The 18,249-nt window shown below is 44.6% G+C and overlaps 2 protein-coding genes and 1 long non-coding RNA gene across 9 annotated transcripts; 1 reads left to right on the plus strand and 2 right to left on the minus strand.

Annotated features, from left to right (window-relative positions):
• Window positions 1-3,315: 3,315 nt before the first annotated feature.
• LOC114787523 (uncharacterized) lies at window positions 3,316-7,498 on the minus strand. Of its 2 annotated transcripts, none has more exons than XR_003749418.1 (3): window positions 4,289-7,498; window positions 4,094-4,200; window positions 3,316-3,797 (listed from the first exon to the last, which is right to left on the minus strand). It is a non-coding gene; the product is annotated as an uncharacterized LOC114787523 (long non-coding RNA). The 2 variants fall into 2 exon arrangements; XR_003749417.1 differs by having other exon boundaries at window positions 3,316-3,839.
• Window positions 4,503-10,186, plus strand: LOC114787520 (excitatory amino acid transporter 5-like). Of its 2 annotated transcripts, XM_028975113.1 has the most exons (11): window positions 4,504-4,859; window positions 5,438-5,517; window positions 5,613-5,828; window positions 6,541-6,583; window positions 6,681-6,891; window positions 6,997-7,096; window positions 7,991-8,224; window positions 8,318-8,512; window positions 8,594-8,728; window positions 8,812-8,911; window positions 9,504-10,186. In XM_028975113.1, exons 1-11 carry the CDS (start codon window positions 4,692-4,694, stop codon window positions 9,654-9,656), a joined length of 1,635 nt encoding a protein of 544 aa, XP_028830946.1. In that variant the 5' UTR covers window positions 4,504-4,691; the 3' UTR covers window positions 9,657-10,186. The 2 variants fall into 2 exon arrangements, with proteins under 2 accessions (XP_028830945.1, XP_028830946.1); XM_028975112.1 differs by having other exon boundaries at window positions 4,503-4,859; window positions 7,991-8,512.
• A 128-nt stretch (window positions 10,187-10,314) lies between these two features.
• Window positions 10,315-17,868, minus strand: LOC114787521 (ELAV-like protein 1). Of its 5 annotated transcripts, XM_028975116.1 has the most exons (8): window positions 17,741-17,829; window positions 16,524-16,562; window positions 16,329-16,388; window positions 14,786-14,963; window positions 14,409-14,512; window positions 13,755-13,908; window positions 13,458-13,683; window positions 10,315-12,792 (listed from the first exon to the last, which is right to left on the minus strand). In XM_028975116.1, the coding sequence occupies exons 3-8, from the start codon at window positions 16,362-16,364 to the stop codon at window positions 12,468-12,470; spliced, it is 1,023 nt and encodes a 340-aa protein (XP_028830949.1). In that variant the 5' UTR covers window positions 16,365-16,388; window positions 16,524-16,562; window positions 17,741-17,829; the 3' UTR covers window positions 10,315-12,467. The 5 variants fall into 5 exon arrangements, with proteins under 5 accessions (XP_028830949.1, XP_028830947.1, XP_028830950.1 ...); XM_028975114.1 differs by lacking the exon at window positions 16,524-16,562 and having other exon boundaries at window positions 17,741-17,868; XM_028975117.1 differs by lacking the exons at window positions 16,329-16,388; window positions 16,524-16,562 and having other exon boundaries at window positions 17,741-17,837.
• Window positions 17,869-18,249: the final 381 nt, after the last annotated feature.

An 18,249-nucleotide genomic window follows, 5' to 3' on the forward strand; every position in this document is an offset into this window, starting at 1 on the left:
TTACACACTCTTGGCATTCTCTCCATGAGCTTCAAGAGGTCGTCACCTGAAATGCTTCTCCAACAGTCTTGAAGGAGTTCCCAGAGGTGTTTAGCACTTGTTGGTCCAGCTCACCCCAAACCATCTGGACTGGGTTCAGGTCCGGTGACTGTGGAGGTCAGGTCTCCACTTTTTGTTAAGTACATAACTCCACATGTGTTCATTCATAGTTTTGGTGCCTTCAGTGAGAATCTACCAACGTAAATGGTCATGAAGATAAAGAAGACACGTTGAATGAGAAGGTGTCCAGACTGTTGGCCTCTACTGTATTTGTATAGAATTGATCACATTATGTGAAATGTGTCACTTTGTGGCCCGATCATATGTCTGACATGGTGTTGAAATGTAGGTCATTAGGGAAGTTGTCTGAGGAAACCTGAAACCTGAGACGGATCCCCCACCCAAGCATCATTCTGGACACTCTGCAAGCTGAGGATCTTGACACATCTGCAGTCCTCAAGCACTGGACAGCCGTTGCACACATTCCATCCAACAAACAGCATTTGGGCATAAAACCAGCATGAAGCAGGGCTGCTATATGTGTCACTGGAGATCGACCTTCCAGGATGCTCTCCAATTGACAACCTCTTTGTGTTGTCTACCCTGCCACCACCACTGCTCAGCTATTCTGCACAGGGGGGTCTTCAGGTCCTCCATTACAGACATGTCCAATATGGGAGAGCTGTGGTGTCCTAGTGAAGCCCCGAATCACCAAGGTGCCACTGAGCAAGGAACCGTCCCCACACACTGCTCCCCGGGCGCCTGTCATGGTGCCCACTGCTCACCAAGGGTGATGGTTGAATACAGAGGACACGTTTCACTCTGTCACCCTGTGCTGTGCCTGTCATGTCATTTACAGCGCATCACTTTTTCTGCATTTTGTTCTGTTACAGCCTTATTCCAAAATAGAATCAGAATTCTACAAAAACACCCCATAATGACAACGTGAAAGAGGTTTCTTCATGTATATAAGTATTCTCAGCCTTTGCTCAATACTTTGTCGAGTGATGGTTAAAAACAGAGGACATGTTTCGTTGTGTCACCATGTGCTGTGCTGCAGTGTTTCACAATGACAATCACTTCACTTTCACTTTAAAAAGACGCTCTGGAGCAGCTTTTCATGCAGCTTTTCTGGAGCAGCCTGCCATTCATACCTTTGTCTCAACAGACCAGAGAATTTAGCCTTTTGCGGGCTGCCATGTGCCTTTTATTAATGAGCGGCTCCTGTCTGGTCACTCTACCATGTAAGCCTGATTGGTGGATTGCTGCCGAGATGGTTGTCCTTCTAGAAGGTTCTCCTCTATCCTATCCACAGTGGACCTCTGTGATTGAACTAGTACCAGAGTGAGATTATCATGGCTAGGGCTGCACGGTATAAATGGTATAAACGATATGCGATATGAATTTGCCACTGGGACAGATTTTGATAATGGTCTCCCACCTGCACAAAACCACGCCTACTTGCAGCACGAGGCATTCGTTTTGGAGCCTAGAGTGCATGGCAGAAGTGCTAAATTCAAGTGTTCAAAAATATAATGCCTTAAATGTTATAACATTTAAATGTACTTATCGAATTCTAGTTTATACGTTTATAGTTTAGTTTATATAGTTTATAGTTTTATAGTTTATATCACAACATGAATATTATGCCATATCGCACAGCATTAGTCTTGGTTTAAGTTTTGTTGGTTTTTGTGATTTCAGGTGGTGTGGGTTGTTAACGTGTCCCTGTCCAAGTGTGCCTTTCCTGTCCCCATTCCCAGATCCCTTCATGTTGGTTTGTCCAGCTTAAGTAAAATAAAGAATTGTTCCTCCGATCTCCTTTTCCACTCCCACACCTTTTTAAACCCTGTGTTTTGGTGTCATGACACTTCTTCCTCATTCTATTTGAATACATGTAATATAGTGCTGCACAAATATCAAGATCACTATAACAAACCCAAATAACCCATGAAATCTGATAGGTTCCTTGCTGCTTTTATTATGGGATCCTAGATTAAGAGGATAATCTATGAGGAGTTGGGCTCCCCTGCCAACCCGGTCATCAACAGCGTCCCTCTGGAAGATTTTGGGGGCTGGAAACATCATCAACACGTAGAGGACCAGGACCTTTCTACTATCTTGTTAGTTTTTCTGTATGTTGGAGTATTACTACCCACCCAGCCGCATAAATGATGTCTGACACCCAAAAGATTGACGTACACTCCTAACACTCCTTGTACACAGGGCGTGTCAGTGGACATCACAAACGTGACCACGCCCACTACCGACACCAACATGCAGATTATCAAGTCAAGACACAATGAGTGTCTCCAGGAAGACTGTCCCCGTAACTACTGATTGTAAATCACTCTGATAAATATATTTAATTTAATGTATTGAAGAGGGAAGACTGGGCCAGAACATCTGGGACATCCCAACACGGCAAGTCTTGTGGGAGCACCAACCAAAAGAGGTCAAAGGAAGAAGGACCGTCAGGCTAGCCCGCCCAGTCTGATCCTACAGAAGAGTCGCTGTAGTAAGGAAGGACAATCTGTGATCTGGCAGCAAGGTCATGGGTGCCCAGAGAAGGTCTGCTGCCAACATCTAAGGGCCAGACACCACGGGACACCTCTAGAGGTCATGTAGAGCCCAATGCCTCGACAGGTCAGAGCCGTTCTGGCATTAACAGCAGATCCTTTAAATCCGGTAAGTTGCGAGGTGGGGACAGATCAGGCATGTTTTTCCAGCGTGTCCCACAGATGAACGATGGGATTGAGATCTGGGGCATGGTGACTGAAACAGAACGGCACTCTCTATGTTCTGACACCTCTCAGTCATGATCAGACAGGGTGGCCTTCACTCTCTAGTACACAACCAGAAGTAATGGGATGTAAAGACTGTAATGTCTAGACAAGGCGACCTCTGGCCAGCATTTCTTCTCAGGAAAGGTTTAGTTGACCTTGTTTGCACACTCATCATTAAAAGACACGGGACATCAGCCTACATTGCTCCTCGGCTCAGATTAGTAGGCGGCCGTCATGAAGATGTGATTAGTCCTCTTTTCGGAGAAGGACAGGACAATTTACATGGGCTGGCGTCTGCCTGTCAGGTGCAAAATGCACATCTGTAGTCCTGAGCTCCAATTCTTTCTGATGTCCTCATATTAATATTGGGAAAGTTGGACACCTACCCACTTTTACCCACTTTTAAAATATGACAGTTCAGACCTCAGCAGTGGTATGTTTTTTTTTATGATCAGGATTAAATACATAATCAGAATTAGGTTTGAGCTTGTATGTTTGTGTCATATGGCTGCTATAGTTGTTTTTGGCGGCCTGTCTTAATTTTAGTTTTAGTCTGGTCTTTGCATACAGACTCATTTTAGTCTAGTCAAGTTTCGACAAAAAATCTGAGCATTTTAGTCATATTTTAGTCAGAATTATCCGTGAATATTTTCGTCTAGTTTTAGTCAACGAGAAATTATGAAAGGTTAGTCTAGTTGTGGTCCATGAAAATTGTATTTTATTCTTTTTCTATTTAACCAAGTCAATGTAATACAAGTACCAAGTAGAACCGACAAAAACAGCATTTTCATTTGGTCAAACCCATTTCATAATTAAAACAAGTTTATCTTATTATTATATTTTAACTACATTATAGCCTGAAGAATCCTTGACCTCCATTCCAGTGGCCGCGTTTCTCCACACGTTTTTCTGTTTTCCACTTCATTTACAAGAACGTGCATCCAAAGATCTTCATGATCTTCTCCCAGACACCTGAGAACCCATCACAAGTCTCCTGAAACTCCTTAAATTCGTCTACAATATTAAAGGACATATTTTGTTATAGGTCTCGTAACATGACCAGCATCTTCATCACGTCAAAAATGTCCATGATATTTTGTCATAAATTTTGTTGAGGAAAACTATGCTAACTGGTAGACATTTAACATCTTTACTCATGTGGAGAACGTCAGCGTGAAGATGCTAAACAAAAGTTTGATCTCCTTTCAAGGCCAGAATTTATCCTACAAGTATATCCCCGCTCAGCCCTCAGGTGATCAAACCAATACCTGCAGGGAACACCGGCATCGGAAACGGCCCGGGGCGCCCGTGACAAATCCCATTAACTTCATGACGTTAAGGCTGCATCTCTGAAGTGCGGCGTGAAACTGGGGGACTTTAAAGAACACAAGCGCATTACGTCCAAACCGTGGAATCGGTAAAAGTGCATTGTGGTGTTTAGTTTCTATATAAAAACGACCCACCGTCACGATACTTTGGGGTAGATAGTTTAGGATGAAGTGCTGTGTTCAGTTCCCGGTTCTTACTGGAACCTTCAGACAGATCCCCTCGAACTGCCCTTGGAAAAAAAGTTTCATTCATTGTGTCATTGAACACTAGATTCCCAGTCGATTGTTTAAAAAAAAAAAACCCTTCAGACGTAAGACTCCATTAATACCTTCACACTAAGCCCTTCTGGTGCAACTATCTCTTGGAAGGACTGGCCTGCTGCCACGCGCACTTTCCTAATCTTTAGATAGAAAGGGTTACGTCGTCGCCGGGCCAACCCTTCCTGCCCCCAGAGGTCTTAGCAAGGGGCATTTGAAAGGCAGGAGCAAGGAGGCTCAGTCTGAAGGCTATTTTCCACCAGAGAACACCCGGAGAACCATGCTGGAAGGGGTGAAGCGGCAGCTCCGCAGGTTGGTCTCCATCAAGGTCAGGGAATGGATCCGCGACTACTGCAAGCGCAACGGCCTGCTGACGCTGTCGGTGGTGGCCGTGATCACCGGCTGTGTCACGGGCTACATGATGCGGGGACTGAACCTCTCGCCTCAGGTACGTGGGGACGTTCTCAGTCCTGGAACGGGGGAAAAAACTCTTCATTGCGCTACCGTAAGAAGCTGCTGAGGAAGTTACAGATTCTACGAATGCTGCAAAAAGTCCCTTTTCTGAAGTTCTGGCACTAGAATGGATTATAAGGTCTTTTATATGGGTTTTACTCAGCAGACCCGAATACCCAAACCACACCATCTAGATCACTCAGATCCTGAAATACGAGGAGGATGAAAAGCCTCTGCGTGTCTGCGTGTCTTCAATTCTTCTTTTTCTTAATTGCCTTTCATATCTTCATTGATTTGAAACTTTTTTTCCCCCGATCCTTATAAATGTTCATAGATGCTCGCTTAACCTATTTTATTTAGCACCTTGTAATTCTGCCTGCATATGGTGCTCTATAAACAAAGTCTGACTGAGTGATTGATAGGTTGATTGATTGATTGATTGATTGAGTGTTTGATTGGTGATTGACCAGAGGGGATTTTTATAGAAAATTCTGAGGACCTGGTCCAGAGAGTACTCTGAACTATTTTGCATTTGGGTTTGTGCTTGACGTTGTCTGCTCATGTTATCTCCAGGCGAAGATCTACTTTGCCTTCCCTGGAGAGCTCCTGATGAGGATGCTGAAGATGCTGATTCTTCCCCTGATAACATCCAGGTCTGTGCATCTTGTATGGACTTCCCTCATCCCTGTCCTGTTCCACACCTTCCTCAAGTTTTATAATCATCATCTTCATTTGTTTTTATGTGCAGTCTGATGTCAGGCCTGGCTGCGATGGACAGCAAGGCCAGTGGACGCATGGGCCTCCTCACCATAACATATTATTTGTGGACAACATTCATCGCGGTGATTGTGGGGATCGTGCTTGTCCTCATCATTCATCCTGGTACCGGCACGGAGAAGGAGGGTCACCAAGGGTCAAGTGGTCCTGTCATGACTTCTGCTGACGCCCTTCTCGACCTCATCAGGTAAATAATGAGCGCTCATGGCGACTACAGCCACGCGGTTCATGCGGTTTCAACAGGGAAGATTTTCTTACTTGACGTCTCTTTAATAACTCCGCCTCACACGGTAGCCTTATCGTGTTCTATCTTGGGGGGGTGAGATGATTAAAATAATGGTTTTTTTAGCTCTTTCACATCACAGGACTAATTTGCCTGGTTGATTTGGAGGTGTGGAGGGACGCGATTGGTTGATAATTTCTGGTGTTTGATCTTTCATATAAAGTCATACATGAAACTGGCGTTTGGCCTTCTTTATACCCCCGATTTCCTCCTTCCTTCCTTCCTTCCTTCCTTCCTTCCTTCCTTCCTTCCTTCCTTCCTTCCTTCCTTCCTTCCTTCCTTCCGCTGGTTCATCCAGCGGAAATGCCGGCTAAACGGGGGCTTTAAACGGCGCCTTCTGAGAACTCCCATTCATTCTGCTGAACACCTCAGCCAGTCTCATCCCTCCACTCCCCAACAACTTGTCCCAATCCTCTTAGCGGGCCGCGGGATTGGCGTATTTTTAGCGGGCGCAGTGTCTCCCTCGCAGCTTTAACAGGCTTTGCGTCCCGGGCGTATGCGCTTTATAAATAAAATGACGTGTCTCTTGCTCGTTTCCTTGAACCCAGATAATCAGATTGTCCCTTTTGGAGGTTGTCTTTAACAAAGCTTTTGACTCCTTTCTTCTCTTTTAAAGGAACATGATTCCATCAAATCTGATCGAAGCCACTTTTCAGCAGGTGAGACGACTCGGCCAGCAGGCCAGCGTTGGTATGAAGTACGATGTGAAGGAGGAGCTTTTCATTTTTGTCCTTATTTTTCCCCACGTCCCTGTAGTATAAGACGGATCTAGTGCCTTTGGTGAAAAGCTCCCTGAAGGAATCCCAGGCCAACTACGTTTACATCATCCCAGACAATGACAACCCCAGGATGGGCCACCCGGTGTTCCTGGAGATCACGCCGGCGCCGGAGATCCTCTACAAGATCGTGCCGGGCAACAGCAAGCAGATGAACGTGCTGGGCATCGTCATATTCTCCGCCACCATGGGTGAGGGCACAAGAATCATTTGAATCATTTAGTGTCTGATCATCTATTGCAATTATCATGAAGAGCCACGTGGTCGAATCTCCTGCACGAACTGGTCTTCTGCAGGTCTTCTGCTGGGCAAGCTGGGAGAGAGGGGGCTGCCGCTGGTCAACGTGTGCCAGTGCATCAACGAGTGCGTCATGAAGATCATCAACGCAGCCATGTGGTGAGCGGCGTCCACTGTCATTAACCACGTGGAAGAGGAGCCCGTGTGTGTGTGTGTGTGTGAGGGCGAGCGTTAGTGCTGGAGGTTAATCCAGTCCCAGAAATCAAAATAGTCGTAACAAACATGACGTCACGCCCGCAGAGGAAGTGGATTACGCAGATAGAGCTCCAGACTAGGACACACGATCAGGCCGATCTTCCAAATTCCCGACCTTGTAAACAGATTTTTCACAAGTAGCAGCAATAATAACGCAGATTCACCAATCTGACGTAGCCATGCAGTCACATGACCTCGCAAACCAGGGCGCCACAAAATTGTCACACAGCACAGACAGAATAAACGATGTGACTGTCTCGAGTGTAAGAATACAGAATCCCAGTCTTTCATATCCACACTTTTAACATTAATAACCAGGTTTTAAATGGCGCCACAATCCATTTTCTGTAGGGGAGGGACTAACGTTATGGTTTAGCAGCTTGATTTAATATATCAGTGTTAACAGATATAAGTAGCATATATAAGATAGTTTGTACTCTCAGTTTTAGTCCATTAATTACTACAAATTGTACTTTAGTAAGCTATTATTATTATTAGGGAATACCTGAATTATCATTTTTATATTTTTTCTGACTGAATACATTGTTTCTAAAAAATATATATTATTATATTGCTCAGTTTTATCACGAAACACTTTTGTACTCTTACTTGAGTAATTTTTTGGATGACTACTTTTTACCTGTACTTGAGTATTAATGCTACTCATACTTGATTCTAAAATGAATGGAAGTCAATGAGAGGATGGAGGGATGGAAAGTGGTGTTGTACGGCTAGTTTGAAGGCTAAATAAAGAACGAGAGGATGGGCGGGTGAGAATAAAGCCGTTTGCCTCTGCAGGTACTTCCCTTTCGGCATCATATTCCTGGTGGCCGGGAAGATCCTGGACATGCACGACCCGGCCATCCTGGCAGAGAAGCTGGGAATGTATTTCATCACAGTCCTGTCCGGGCTGTTTGTGCACGGGGTCATCCTGCTCCCACTCTTCTTCTTCGTGTTGACCGGAAAGAACCCTTTTTCCTTCATCAGGGGACTCCTGCAGGCCCTGGTCATCGCCCTGGCAACTTCCTCCAGGTATGACAACACCAGTATTCGCCACCAAGTGACTGAGATCATCAGAAACTGGCTCTTTAAATCCATCTACCGTAATCCCAACCACTTTGGCAGTTCTGCAACTCTGCCCATAACCATGAAGTGCTTGCTGGAGAACTGCCACGTGGACCGTCAGATCGCTCGCTTCGTGCTGCCCGTAGGAGCCACCATCAACATGGACGGCACCGCCCTGTACGAGGCGGTGGCTGCCATCTTCATCGCCCAGGTCAACGAGTACGAGCTGGACTTCGGGCAGCTGGTCACCATCAGGTAAAAGCACGGCGGGACGAAGCTCTGCAGGTACAACGTTTGCCCACTTCCCGTTCCATGACGAATTTTGCCATTCTGCAGCATCACGGCAACAGCCGCGAGCATCGGCGCTGCCGGCATCCCTCAGGCTGGACTGGTTACCATGGTGATCGTCCTGACTTCGGTCGGACTGCCCCCTGATGACATCACGCTCATCGTGGCCATCGACTGGATCTTGTAAGTGGGACTTGAAGAAGGTAGATTAATAATTTAGAATTTTATTTACTCCTGCTGTACTGGACCTGTTCATATTCCCCCAGGGATCGGTTTCGAACGATGATCAATGTGCTCGGAGACGCCTTAGCAGCTGGAATTATGGCTCATCTGTGCAAGAAAGATTTTCCAAAGAAAACCGAACGGGTGAGAACACGTCTTGCTGTGCAATATATCTCAGAATAGAGCCAACATTCATAGTAAACAACGTAAAATGTGTTATACGGAGGGTTACGGCTGATAGATAATCAATAGAAAAAATGAACAACGTGGATCTAAGTTATGCAACTTAATGCAGTCATTTCTGGGTTCAGAGTCTAGGACATGATTTATTTTTACTCTACATAGATTTACATTTTACATTTACCAGAGCGCCTTACAGTCAGTAGTTACAGGGACAGTCCCCCCCTGGAGACACTCAGGGTTAAGTGTCTTGCTCAGGGACACGATGGTAATAAGTGGGATTTGAACCTGGGTCTTCTGGTTCATAGGCGAGTGCGTTACCCGCTAGGCCACTACCACACGGAGCATTTTACAAAATAATAATATGATGAGGAAGGAACATGCGCCATTACTGTAGCTGTCACTTCATTAACAGGAGAATAGTGTTTATACTGTATGGAACAGCAAAGACTTTTCTTTTAACAGATATTAGTAATTGATTATCTGGAGTCCCCTGAGTTCGGACTGCACCACCTCATTGTTTCACCGGGATTAGTGAGATTCTCTTGTCTTGCAGAGGGACACCGTGACCTCTTACGGGACCCAGAGTGTCCAGAGCATGCCCCTGTCCGAGATCCCGCTCATGTCCAACAAGGACTACATCTTCGAGGTTGTCGGGGAGACTGTGACGGAGAAGCCAACAACCTTCTACAACCTCTGCCAGGTCTAGTCCTCATGAGGACACACAGTGGACGTGGTTGCCTTGATCACACAGAAACCTTGCAGAACTCCCTCTTTTCCAACTTCTGTGCCATGGAGAAAAGACCAGATGTAGAAGAGCAAAACCAAAGCGCCAGTAGCCTTTCGGTGGGTTCTATGTAGAATAAGATTAAAAACACATGTGGTGCATTTTAGTGATGCCTTAAAAAAAAAAAGTCATGTCTGCACAACACCGCTGGTCTGGGAACCTGCTGAACTCATGCAAAGTTAATGAACAAGAGCAACCTGTTAACAGGTGGGCTGCGCAGTTGACAACAGAACTGGAAGTTTGATGGTTAAGGCTGGAGTGTTAAAAGTGAGTGCAATTACCTTGTAGCGTTGGGTACTTTAGAAAGCGCCGCTTTTTTGCAAACAAGCACTGCCCTTTTGACTTGACATGTAGTTTTTTTTATTCTGTAAAACGTTCTTAGCATGTGCAGCTGTATTATTGTATATAAACTATTTTTGTAATAAAATATTTCAAATGGCATGGTTCCTGAATGGACTGTCATGTCCGGTCTGGTTCCTTCTCATCAGGGTCACAGGTCAGCACAGCAGTAATGCCACTAATACAGTCGCAGAAAAACTGCAGCATGAAGTTCATTAGCATTCGTCCAAAGACAACAAGGTCCTGTTAAGAGTTTATTTAAAACCACCTCATGTAAGACAAGTGCACAGCGTCTCTACTGAGAACAGAAAATTAAATTTAAGCACTTCTGAAAAGTTGACTTCACCATTACTCAAATACTTACACAAGCAGAGAAAAACCACGTTGTTTGTCCAGCATTTTAATCGTACACATGCCCGCCCCACCAGCATCAAATTAAGGTTGAATAACCAAAAAAATTATCTACCTTCAAGTGCACACTTGTTACAGTAGAAATATTGAGTTCAAATGTGGGAAATGTGAAACAAATTTCACATTTAATTTAAATAAATAAAACAAATACTGCAATGTGGCGGAGCAGTCTTCTTTAGTTCTGTATGACTAGAACAGTGGTAGAACTGAATTAAAAGAAATAACTTTTAATCACAACATAAAAAGAAAAAAAAAAAAAAAAAACACCATTTGTCTCCTTTATTATAATAATCCTTATTAATCTCAAACTAGAAGCTAAATATGAGTCAGTACCTTTAAAGACCAATTCAGACAAGCACACATAAAAAGATGCTGACCTACCATCAGACAAAGACGTCCACTGTCCTTAGAATCAAAAACTTGAAACAAGACGCACAACGAAACGGGCCGTTTATAAAAAAAAAAAAAAAAAAAAAATCTTAAAAAGTACCTGCAAAGAAGGAATCTTTCCCTGTAAGGAAAGATTCAAAGATCCCCTTGGAATGATTCTGATTTGGGGGCAACCAATCCAACAGCAGAACATGGCCTCAGTGACAGAAGAGGCCTGCGGCGCCCTCTGCAGGCGTGAGTCGCATTTATAAAAAAGAAAAAAAAAAGAAAAAAAACCTTGTTTCATATATCTACAAGTTAACAAATTATTATAGATTTTCATTAAATAATTTATGTTTTTTTTTTAAATCTATAAATGGAATGAAGTAGGAACCAGTTCTGTTACCACAGCATCAGGTAGTGCTTAATAAAGATCTGGTCACCTGGAGTAAGGGGCTGCCACTGAGGATGATGCTGATCCATGAAAAAGGTGTGTGCGGGTGTGTGTGTGTGTGTGTGTGTGTGAGATCCAAATCATTCCAAAGGGCACAAACTCTCTTGAGAGTAGGAATGCTGCTACATCAAAAATAAATTACAATTGTGAAGTGACGGCAGCCTGAACAGAATGAACAGAGGAACAAGCAAGGAAAGAAAAACCAAAACGTAAATGTTCAGCAAAAGAAATAAAATTTAATGATAGCAAATTGCCAAGTCAAACAAATAACCAAAAAAAAAAAAAAAAAAAGCTACAAAAAGAAAACTATAAACCCTCAGTAAACATCTGGAGGCGGTCTCAGAAAGCTTACGGGATTAGTACTATAGAAAACAGGAGGAGAAATAATCTGAGCCTTTCATAAACAATTTCACAAAAAGAGGAAAAAAAAAAAAAAAAAACTTAAATTGTTCTGCTTAATAGAATAAAACAAAATCTAAGTATTAAGAAAAGCAAACATTACATGCCTCAAACATGAGAGATTTCACACATCCGCAGTACCTACACACCATGGATTTTCCTGCTTTTGGAGGGGAAGGGGGTGTGATCAGATTCAACATCTTGCAAATTACATTTATCCATTTCTTTGGTCCTTCGATTTATAATTTTTTTTTTAGCATCTTGTCTGAGGGTCCCTTTCGTAAAACCACCAAACACGCCACGGCGAGGTCCCAGACAGCCTTCGCTCTCCTCCTCTGCACTGGCTCTGCGATTGGTCGTCACCAAGCCACTTCTCCAGCAGAGGAGGAGGAGGAACGCTGAGAGGAACAAGTCGGGGTCTTAACAGCAAAAGCTGGGTAAAAGCTTGAAATACCATGTATATGGCACATAGAGACAGACAGATATATTACCTTTTCCAAACGAACAACTGGTCAACCTCGGGAGATCCAAACAACATTTAAAACATTTGAAGCATCCCACAGAATAAAAAAAAAAAAAAAAAGAAAAAAAAAAATTCTACTCTTTGCATTAGACTACAAAGATCAATGCGAAAAGTCAATGTTTGCACAGAGTGGATTATACTAAAATTATATATATATATATATTTTTATATATATATAGTTTTTTTAATAACTGTGCCACCTTCTTAACTGGTAGAAAACTTCATTGGGAGTTTACATTTACTTGTGAGACTTGCTGGTTTTGAATGACACCTGTAAGATTTTGTCCCCAAGGCGGTAGCCATTGAGGCTGGCAATGGCCATCGCTGCCTCTTCGTAGTTTGTCATGGTCACAAACCCAAACCCTTTGCACTTATTGGAGTTGAAGTCGCGGATCACTTTGACGTTGGTGACTGCACCGAAGGGGCCGAACATCTGCCACAGGATGCCCTCGTCGGCATCCTGACCCAGGTTGTAGACGAAGATGCACCAGCCCGAGGAGGAGCTCCCAGCAACGTTGACCCCCGAAACGCTACTCATGTGGTCCACGCTCATGGGAGAGAACCTGCAGGCAGAGTTCAGAAGAGTTCACGCATAATAGCGCAGCACAGGGGACGGAGCACGACGGCGAAACAAAGCTTCCACACAAGATTTCAAACTTCATACCGGTGCTAAGCATGGTCCTCCAAACTGGATACTATTTTCAATACTGCAATATTTTAGACATTTTGAATAAATAAATATATATATATACACACATGCGAATGAATACATAAATAAACGAATAAATGAAAAATGTATTTTAATGTTTTTGAGCCAAACTTAAAACACCTCAATAAGCTGAATCTTGTTTAGATTTTTAACAACGTAATCAACATGAAATGTCAGGGACACGTGCAAAATTGTAGGAAAGAAGGTTAACAGCATCTCATCTGGTGATGCACAGGGCTCTCCTTGTAAAATTTACAGTGCATTTTAGGTTCATCCTAAAATATCACCCCAAAAATTAAAAAAAAAAATTAATTCCCTAACTTTCACCACAACAGCATGAATTTTTATTTATTTATAATAACTTCCTGTCAGTCTGTATAAATTTCTATAAGAAAATGTAACTTTTTGGAATATGTGTTGGTAGCATAGAGCTATACTGTATCGATTATTTTTACAATCCCCAGCTGAAGGATCTGTGATCATGATCTGTGATCCTTAAGAACTTATGACGTGCCTCACCTGAACCTCTGGGCTTGGTGGTGCAGGGGACCCCCGAAGCGTCTGGACTGGGAGTGGTACATCTGGGAGATTACCTGCGAGCCCTTGGTCTGGTTGGGGCTGGCGGCGAACTTGACTGTGATTGGCTCGGTGGCGCCGGGGGGCTTGTGTCCGTTTAAATCCCTAACGGCGTCCTCGGCCTCAGAGCGCCTGTCAAAGCGGATGAAGGCGACTCCCCGCGACAGACCTGTAAGGCACGAGTGACTTAGACCGACGTCGCCCCACCCCTCGCTGTGAACAAGACTCCGCCCCACCCACCTGAACCCTGGTCTACGAGGACGCGGGAGTTGATTATTCGACCATAGCGGGTAAACATGTCCTCCACATCTTTCTGAGTCATGTTTTTGGGCAGGCCGCTAATGTACAGGTTGGCATCCTTTATGGTGTCGGAGCTGGGACGGGCGTAGGAGACCTGGAGGGAAGACGGTTTTTCAAGGAAAGGCAGCTCATTATTCACATTTCACCACGAATTCACATCATTTATGCACACACGAAAATAAAGAAATAAAGAAATAAACAACTGAAATGAGCGAATCCATCCTAACTGACTAATACTGAAACTGTATAAAAATGTGGAAAATTACCAATGTAAAAAACAAACAAATATATGCTGCGAATGCAGTAAGTAAAATATAGAAAGAACTTTCCGAAAATACAACCGGATCTTGGCGGAAAACCAGTGAACCAAAACAAATCAATAAATAAATCAAAATTTGAAAGAAAAAAAAGGCCACAATGAAAGTTTTGGCATTTCTGGGATATCTGCATCCATCCGGCTTTTTGGCCGTGAAAGCAGCTACCCTGCTATAAAGCTCATGCTGCCTAGACTCAGATCTGCAGGGGAGGGGACCAGAGGCTGAGGGTGAAAGCGATTCAGTCTGAAGGTTGAAGCATGGTGTACAGGAACATTACCTTGATAGTTTTAGACTGTAGTCTCAGTCCATTGAGAGTACTGATTGCCCTTTCTGCATCACTAGGGGTAACATAGTTAACAAATCCGTACCCTAAACTGTGGCCTAGAGGAAAAAAAAAAGGAAAACAACAAAATAAAAACAAAAAAAAAAGCCTTGAATAGTCCCAAAGCGCTGCATACTGCAGAGAGAAAGGCGTACAGTACAAGCTCAGTTAACTAACGGTTAAATAAAACAAAACACACACGACCAAATGCAGCATTTACGCAAATAAGATCAATTAGACTTTCACAGAATGATGCTTCATCACAGTTAACAACTAGTACAGGTCCAGATGTGGCTGGAAAGTGGCCCCGGCCCCCGCGGAAAGGGAGTTACCTGCCACTTTGTCGCGGATCAGCTTGGCCGACTCCACCTCACCGATACTGCTGAACAGACTGCGCAGCTCGTCCTGAGACATGTTCTGGGGCAGGTAATTAATGATGAGGTTGGTTCTGGCATCCTTGGAGTCATCGGCCATATGATCTTCGTAACCGTTAGACATGTCATAAACCTCCTGCACACGTGGACAGGGTGAAAGAAGGAGGCGGCATTATTCATTTCAAGGCATGGCCAGGAAACTGGGATGTTCTTGTTCAACCCTCCAACGCACGCAGCTGTTCGGTGCAAATGTACAATCACTTTACATATTTAATAAAATTGCCCTGTGCCATGAGGAAATTTTAAATAAATAAATAAATGAAGAAACTAGCGGTTACGGAAGCGGCCCCGTAACAAGAAGGTTGCCGGTTCCAATCCCGACCCGCCGAGGTGCCACCGTCCCCACACGCTGCTCCCCGGGCGCCTGTCATGGTGCCCACTGTCACCAAGGGTGACTGTTAAATACAGAGGACACGTTTCACCGTGTGCTGCGCTGCAGTGTCTCACAATGACAATCACTTCACTTTCACTTCACTTTAAAAGACGTCTCCACCGTCTTCACTTCTTATTACGACCCCCCCTCCGTAACCGCAGCTTGGAATTCAGACTGCAGTTATGTTAACGCTGCATCATTATTCACGGTGCATGAAATCAGCATGATTATTACACCAAGCTAACATATCTAGGTACTTCACGTCAAGACGTCTTCCCGGGACCGCCCCTGACCACTAACACAGGAGAGAAGGCCTTATTGTGTATTCCTGCAGTGTGTCCCGTCGACGGACGAGACCTGAACAGACCGCGGCATGCCGTGAAGCGATGCTGACGTGGACACGACGATCCGGCTTCAACGCATTTCCGCCCTTAATACAACCTGCCTTAAAGGTCCCCTGACACATGGATTTTGCATTTATGTCAGTCATATTTGTCCCCTAATTCTGTATCTAAAGTGTCTTTCTAAAATCCAGCCTTGGTGCAGATCCAGTCCCACAATGAGATTTCCCAGGACGCCGCTTCACCGTCGTAGCTTTAAATGCAAATGAGGAGGAGAGAGGCGGGACGAGGAGGAGAACGGCCTATAAGTAGTCACATGAGAAAAGATTGCGAAACGTGAGGTAACCTATCCCCTTATGACATCATAAGGGGACAAATACCAGATCAGACCGTCTGAGCTGCCGCTCTGGAAGGCGAAGCAGAATGATTAAAGCACTCTTTACACCGACCGCCATTTCTAGCCACTGCAGGACCATAGACAGGCTGGGAGGACTATTAATACCAAATCATCTAACAAAGCGTCATGGGGACCTTTAATTATGCCTGGGTTATTGGCGAGACGTGGTGTTTTAAAGGAACTAGGGTCATGGCAACCCAATAAGCTTCCTTACTGTAATCTACCTCCTACACATCTTAAAAACGCTGCTAGCACTGGTGCAAACTAACCAATCACAGGAAGATCTACAGCGCTAAACTTGGAGTTACGGTGATATGCAAAGCTACTCACTCTCAAGTATCTAATGTGTCCCCTTCTGACTGCCATGAAGAGACTTCACGGATCCCAAATCTGAAGATACCAAAAACAAAATAAGGTAATAAAAATACACGCTGGCAAAGAGGGGTAGGAAGGGCAGAGGAAGGTTGGTTGGGGGGTTTTTTAGGTTTTGTTTTTTTTTACAAGAAAAAAAAAATTTAAACAAACTGAAAAAAGGCAAGATGACGAGTCGCCTTCTGTTATCACCTGTGGAAAGAACATAAGAACCATCAGCCTTGGTGACTGGTGCGGCTTCAGCGTGTATTTTTAACACCTTACTTTGATTGTCGCACAGGGCTTGCTGTTCATAAAGAGCTATTGTGTATTATATAGAGTAAATGCCCTTACAGCAGGATTCCTGCTACTATAGATCACTTAATTCACTCAGAAAAGAATGAAATGTTCAGTAGTGAAGGTAATTTACATTTACGCCATTTACCAGACGCCCTTATCCAGAGCGACTTACAGTCAGTAGTTACAGGGACAGTCCCCCCCTGGAGACACTCAGGGTTCAGTGTCCTGCTCAGGGACACCATGGTAGTAAGTGGGGTCTGAACCTGGGTCTTCAGGCTACTAGCACCCAGTCGAGGAAGGGACTATAAAAAACTAATCCTGATTAAAAAGTGGAAGTGTTAATAATGTGCAGGTGCTGGAAGAAGAACTGGGTGTCGGCCTCGGCCAACTCCTACCAGTTACAGATGGAGAACAAGGTTGTGGTTTTTTTTTTTGACAATAAAGGTTTTTGGCTAAAAATCAACGAACAGAATGCATACACGTTTTTGGTTGAATTAACCAGTTTCGCTGGTTTGCATTCTGCCCCACATGTAGTGGAATGTGTGCGCCGAAGGGGAGAAAAAGCCTGAAGATTTGGGTCCACGGCCTACCGGCTAACCGGCTGCAGCGTTCTGAGCTCTCCGGCCGGCCGAGAGGAGGACGAAACCGAACACACGGGTCTCAGCAAACAGCACAGACGCGGACATTAAAGCGCGGTGCTAATAACGTTAATAACTCACTTATCGTGGCGTTTTATTTTAGAATAAATAAAGGGCACCTCTATGCTAACGCTAGCACGCTAGCGCCAGGGGGCGGAGCCGTTTCCGATAAACGACTTAAGTCGTAATAACTATTCGACGTTAAAAAACGATAAAAACTGAAATTCTCTCGTCTTGTGCAGACGCGAGGAACGCGGGGAGCGTGTTTTCGACGTCAGCGCGGTTCCCACGGGCCGATGAAGCCGAGACCAGCGCCCGCAGGCCCCGCGGCCTTCCGCCCCCAACACCAGCCGCATGGCGGCCCGCCGCGGAGGCGATTCGGTCGGCAGGACGGCGTGCGACGCGGCCGCGGGGAACCGAGGAAAGCGCCGCAGTCGCGGCCGTGGCTCTCACCGGCAGTCCCGTCGCGGCTGGATGTTCCTCGGTGCCGAAAGAGCCCCTCTTCGCGACCGCCACACGCAGCGACGAAATGCGCACCACCGAGAGAAGCGGCAAGGAAGCGCCTACAGCCTGGTCCCGCCCACCTCGGCCTCCGATTGGACGATCCGCCTGTCAATTAGTCCGCCGGCCAGTCAGTTGTTACAATGTCTCTCTGTCGAAAAAAAATCTGGCGAGTTTAATAATTCTACGAAACATTTAATCTTGTACAAAATGGAACAAGATATTTTGGGTGACGTTTGTCAGTAGAGAACGTTGCACAAGCTCGGAACACATTAGGTTCATGCTGCATATTTCACCATGAAGTCAAGGTTCCTTCAATTACGCAGCATTTACAAAAGTCCTTTTCTTAAAATAGAATAATAGAAACAAGACGTGTCTACTTGCTAGTCATCTGCATGTTGAAGAGGAGGCACTAACTACCCTTCCATTCCTTTTTTTAACTAATATTATTAACAATAAAC

The sequence above is a fragment of the Denticeps clupeoides genome, chromosome 4 (assembly GCF_900700375.1).
Source record: "Denticeps clupeoides chromosome 4, fDenClu1.1, whole genome shotgun sequence".
Taxonomy (NCBI): domain Eukaryota; kingdom Metazoa; phylum Chordata; class Actinopteri; order Clupeiformes; family Denticipitidae; genus Denticeps; species Denticeps clupeoides.

Bases quoted from the DNA above. Each gene is read 5' to 3' on its own strand.
- LOC114787520 (XM_028975112.1), top strand. From the start codon at position 4,692: ATGCTGGAAGGGGTGAAGCGGCAGCTCCGCAGGTTGGTCTCCATCAAG. The intron at 5,518-5,612 runs GTCTGTGCATCT...TTTTATGTGCAG, and splicing joins CTTCCCCTGATAACATCCAG to TCTGATGTCAGGCCTGGCTG. The intron at 5,829-6,540 runs GTAAATAATGAG...TCTCTTTTAAAG, and splicing joins GCCCTTCTCGACCTCATCAG to GAACATGATTCCATCAAATC.
- LOC114787521 (XM_028975114.1), bottom strand. From the start codon at position 16,364: ATGGCAGTCAGAAGGGGACACATTAGATACTTGAGA. The intron at 14,513-14,785 runs GTAACTCCCTTT...TTTTTCCTCTAG, and splicing joins GATCCGCGACAAAGTGGCAG to GCCACAGTTTAGGGTACGGA. The intron at 12,793-13,457 runs GTGAGGCACGTC...CTCTGCCTGCAG, and splicing joins CACCAAGCCCAGAGGTTCAG to GTTCTCTCCCATGAGCGTGG.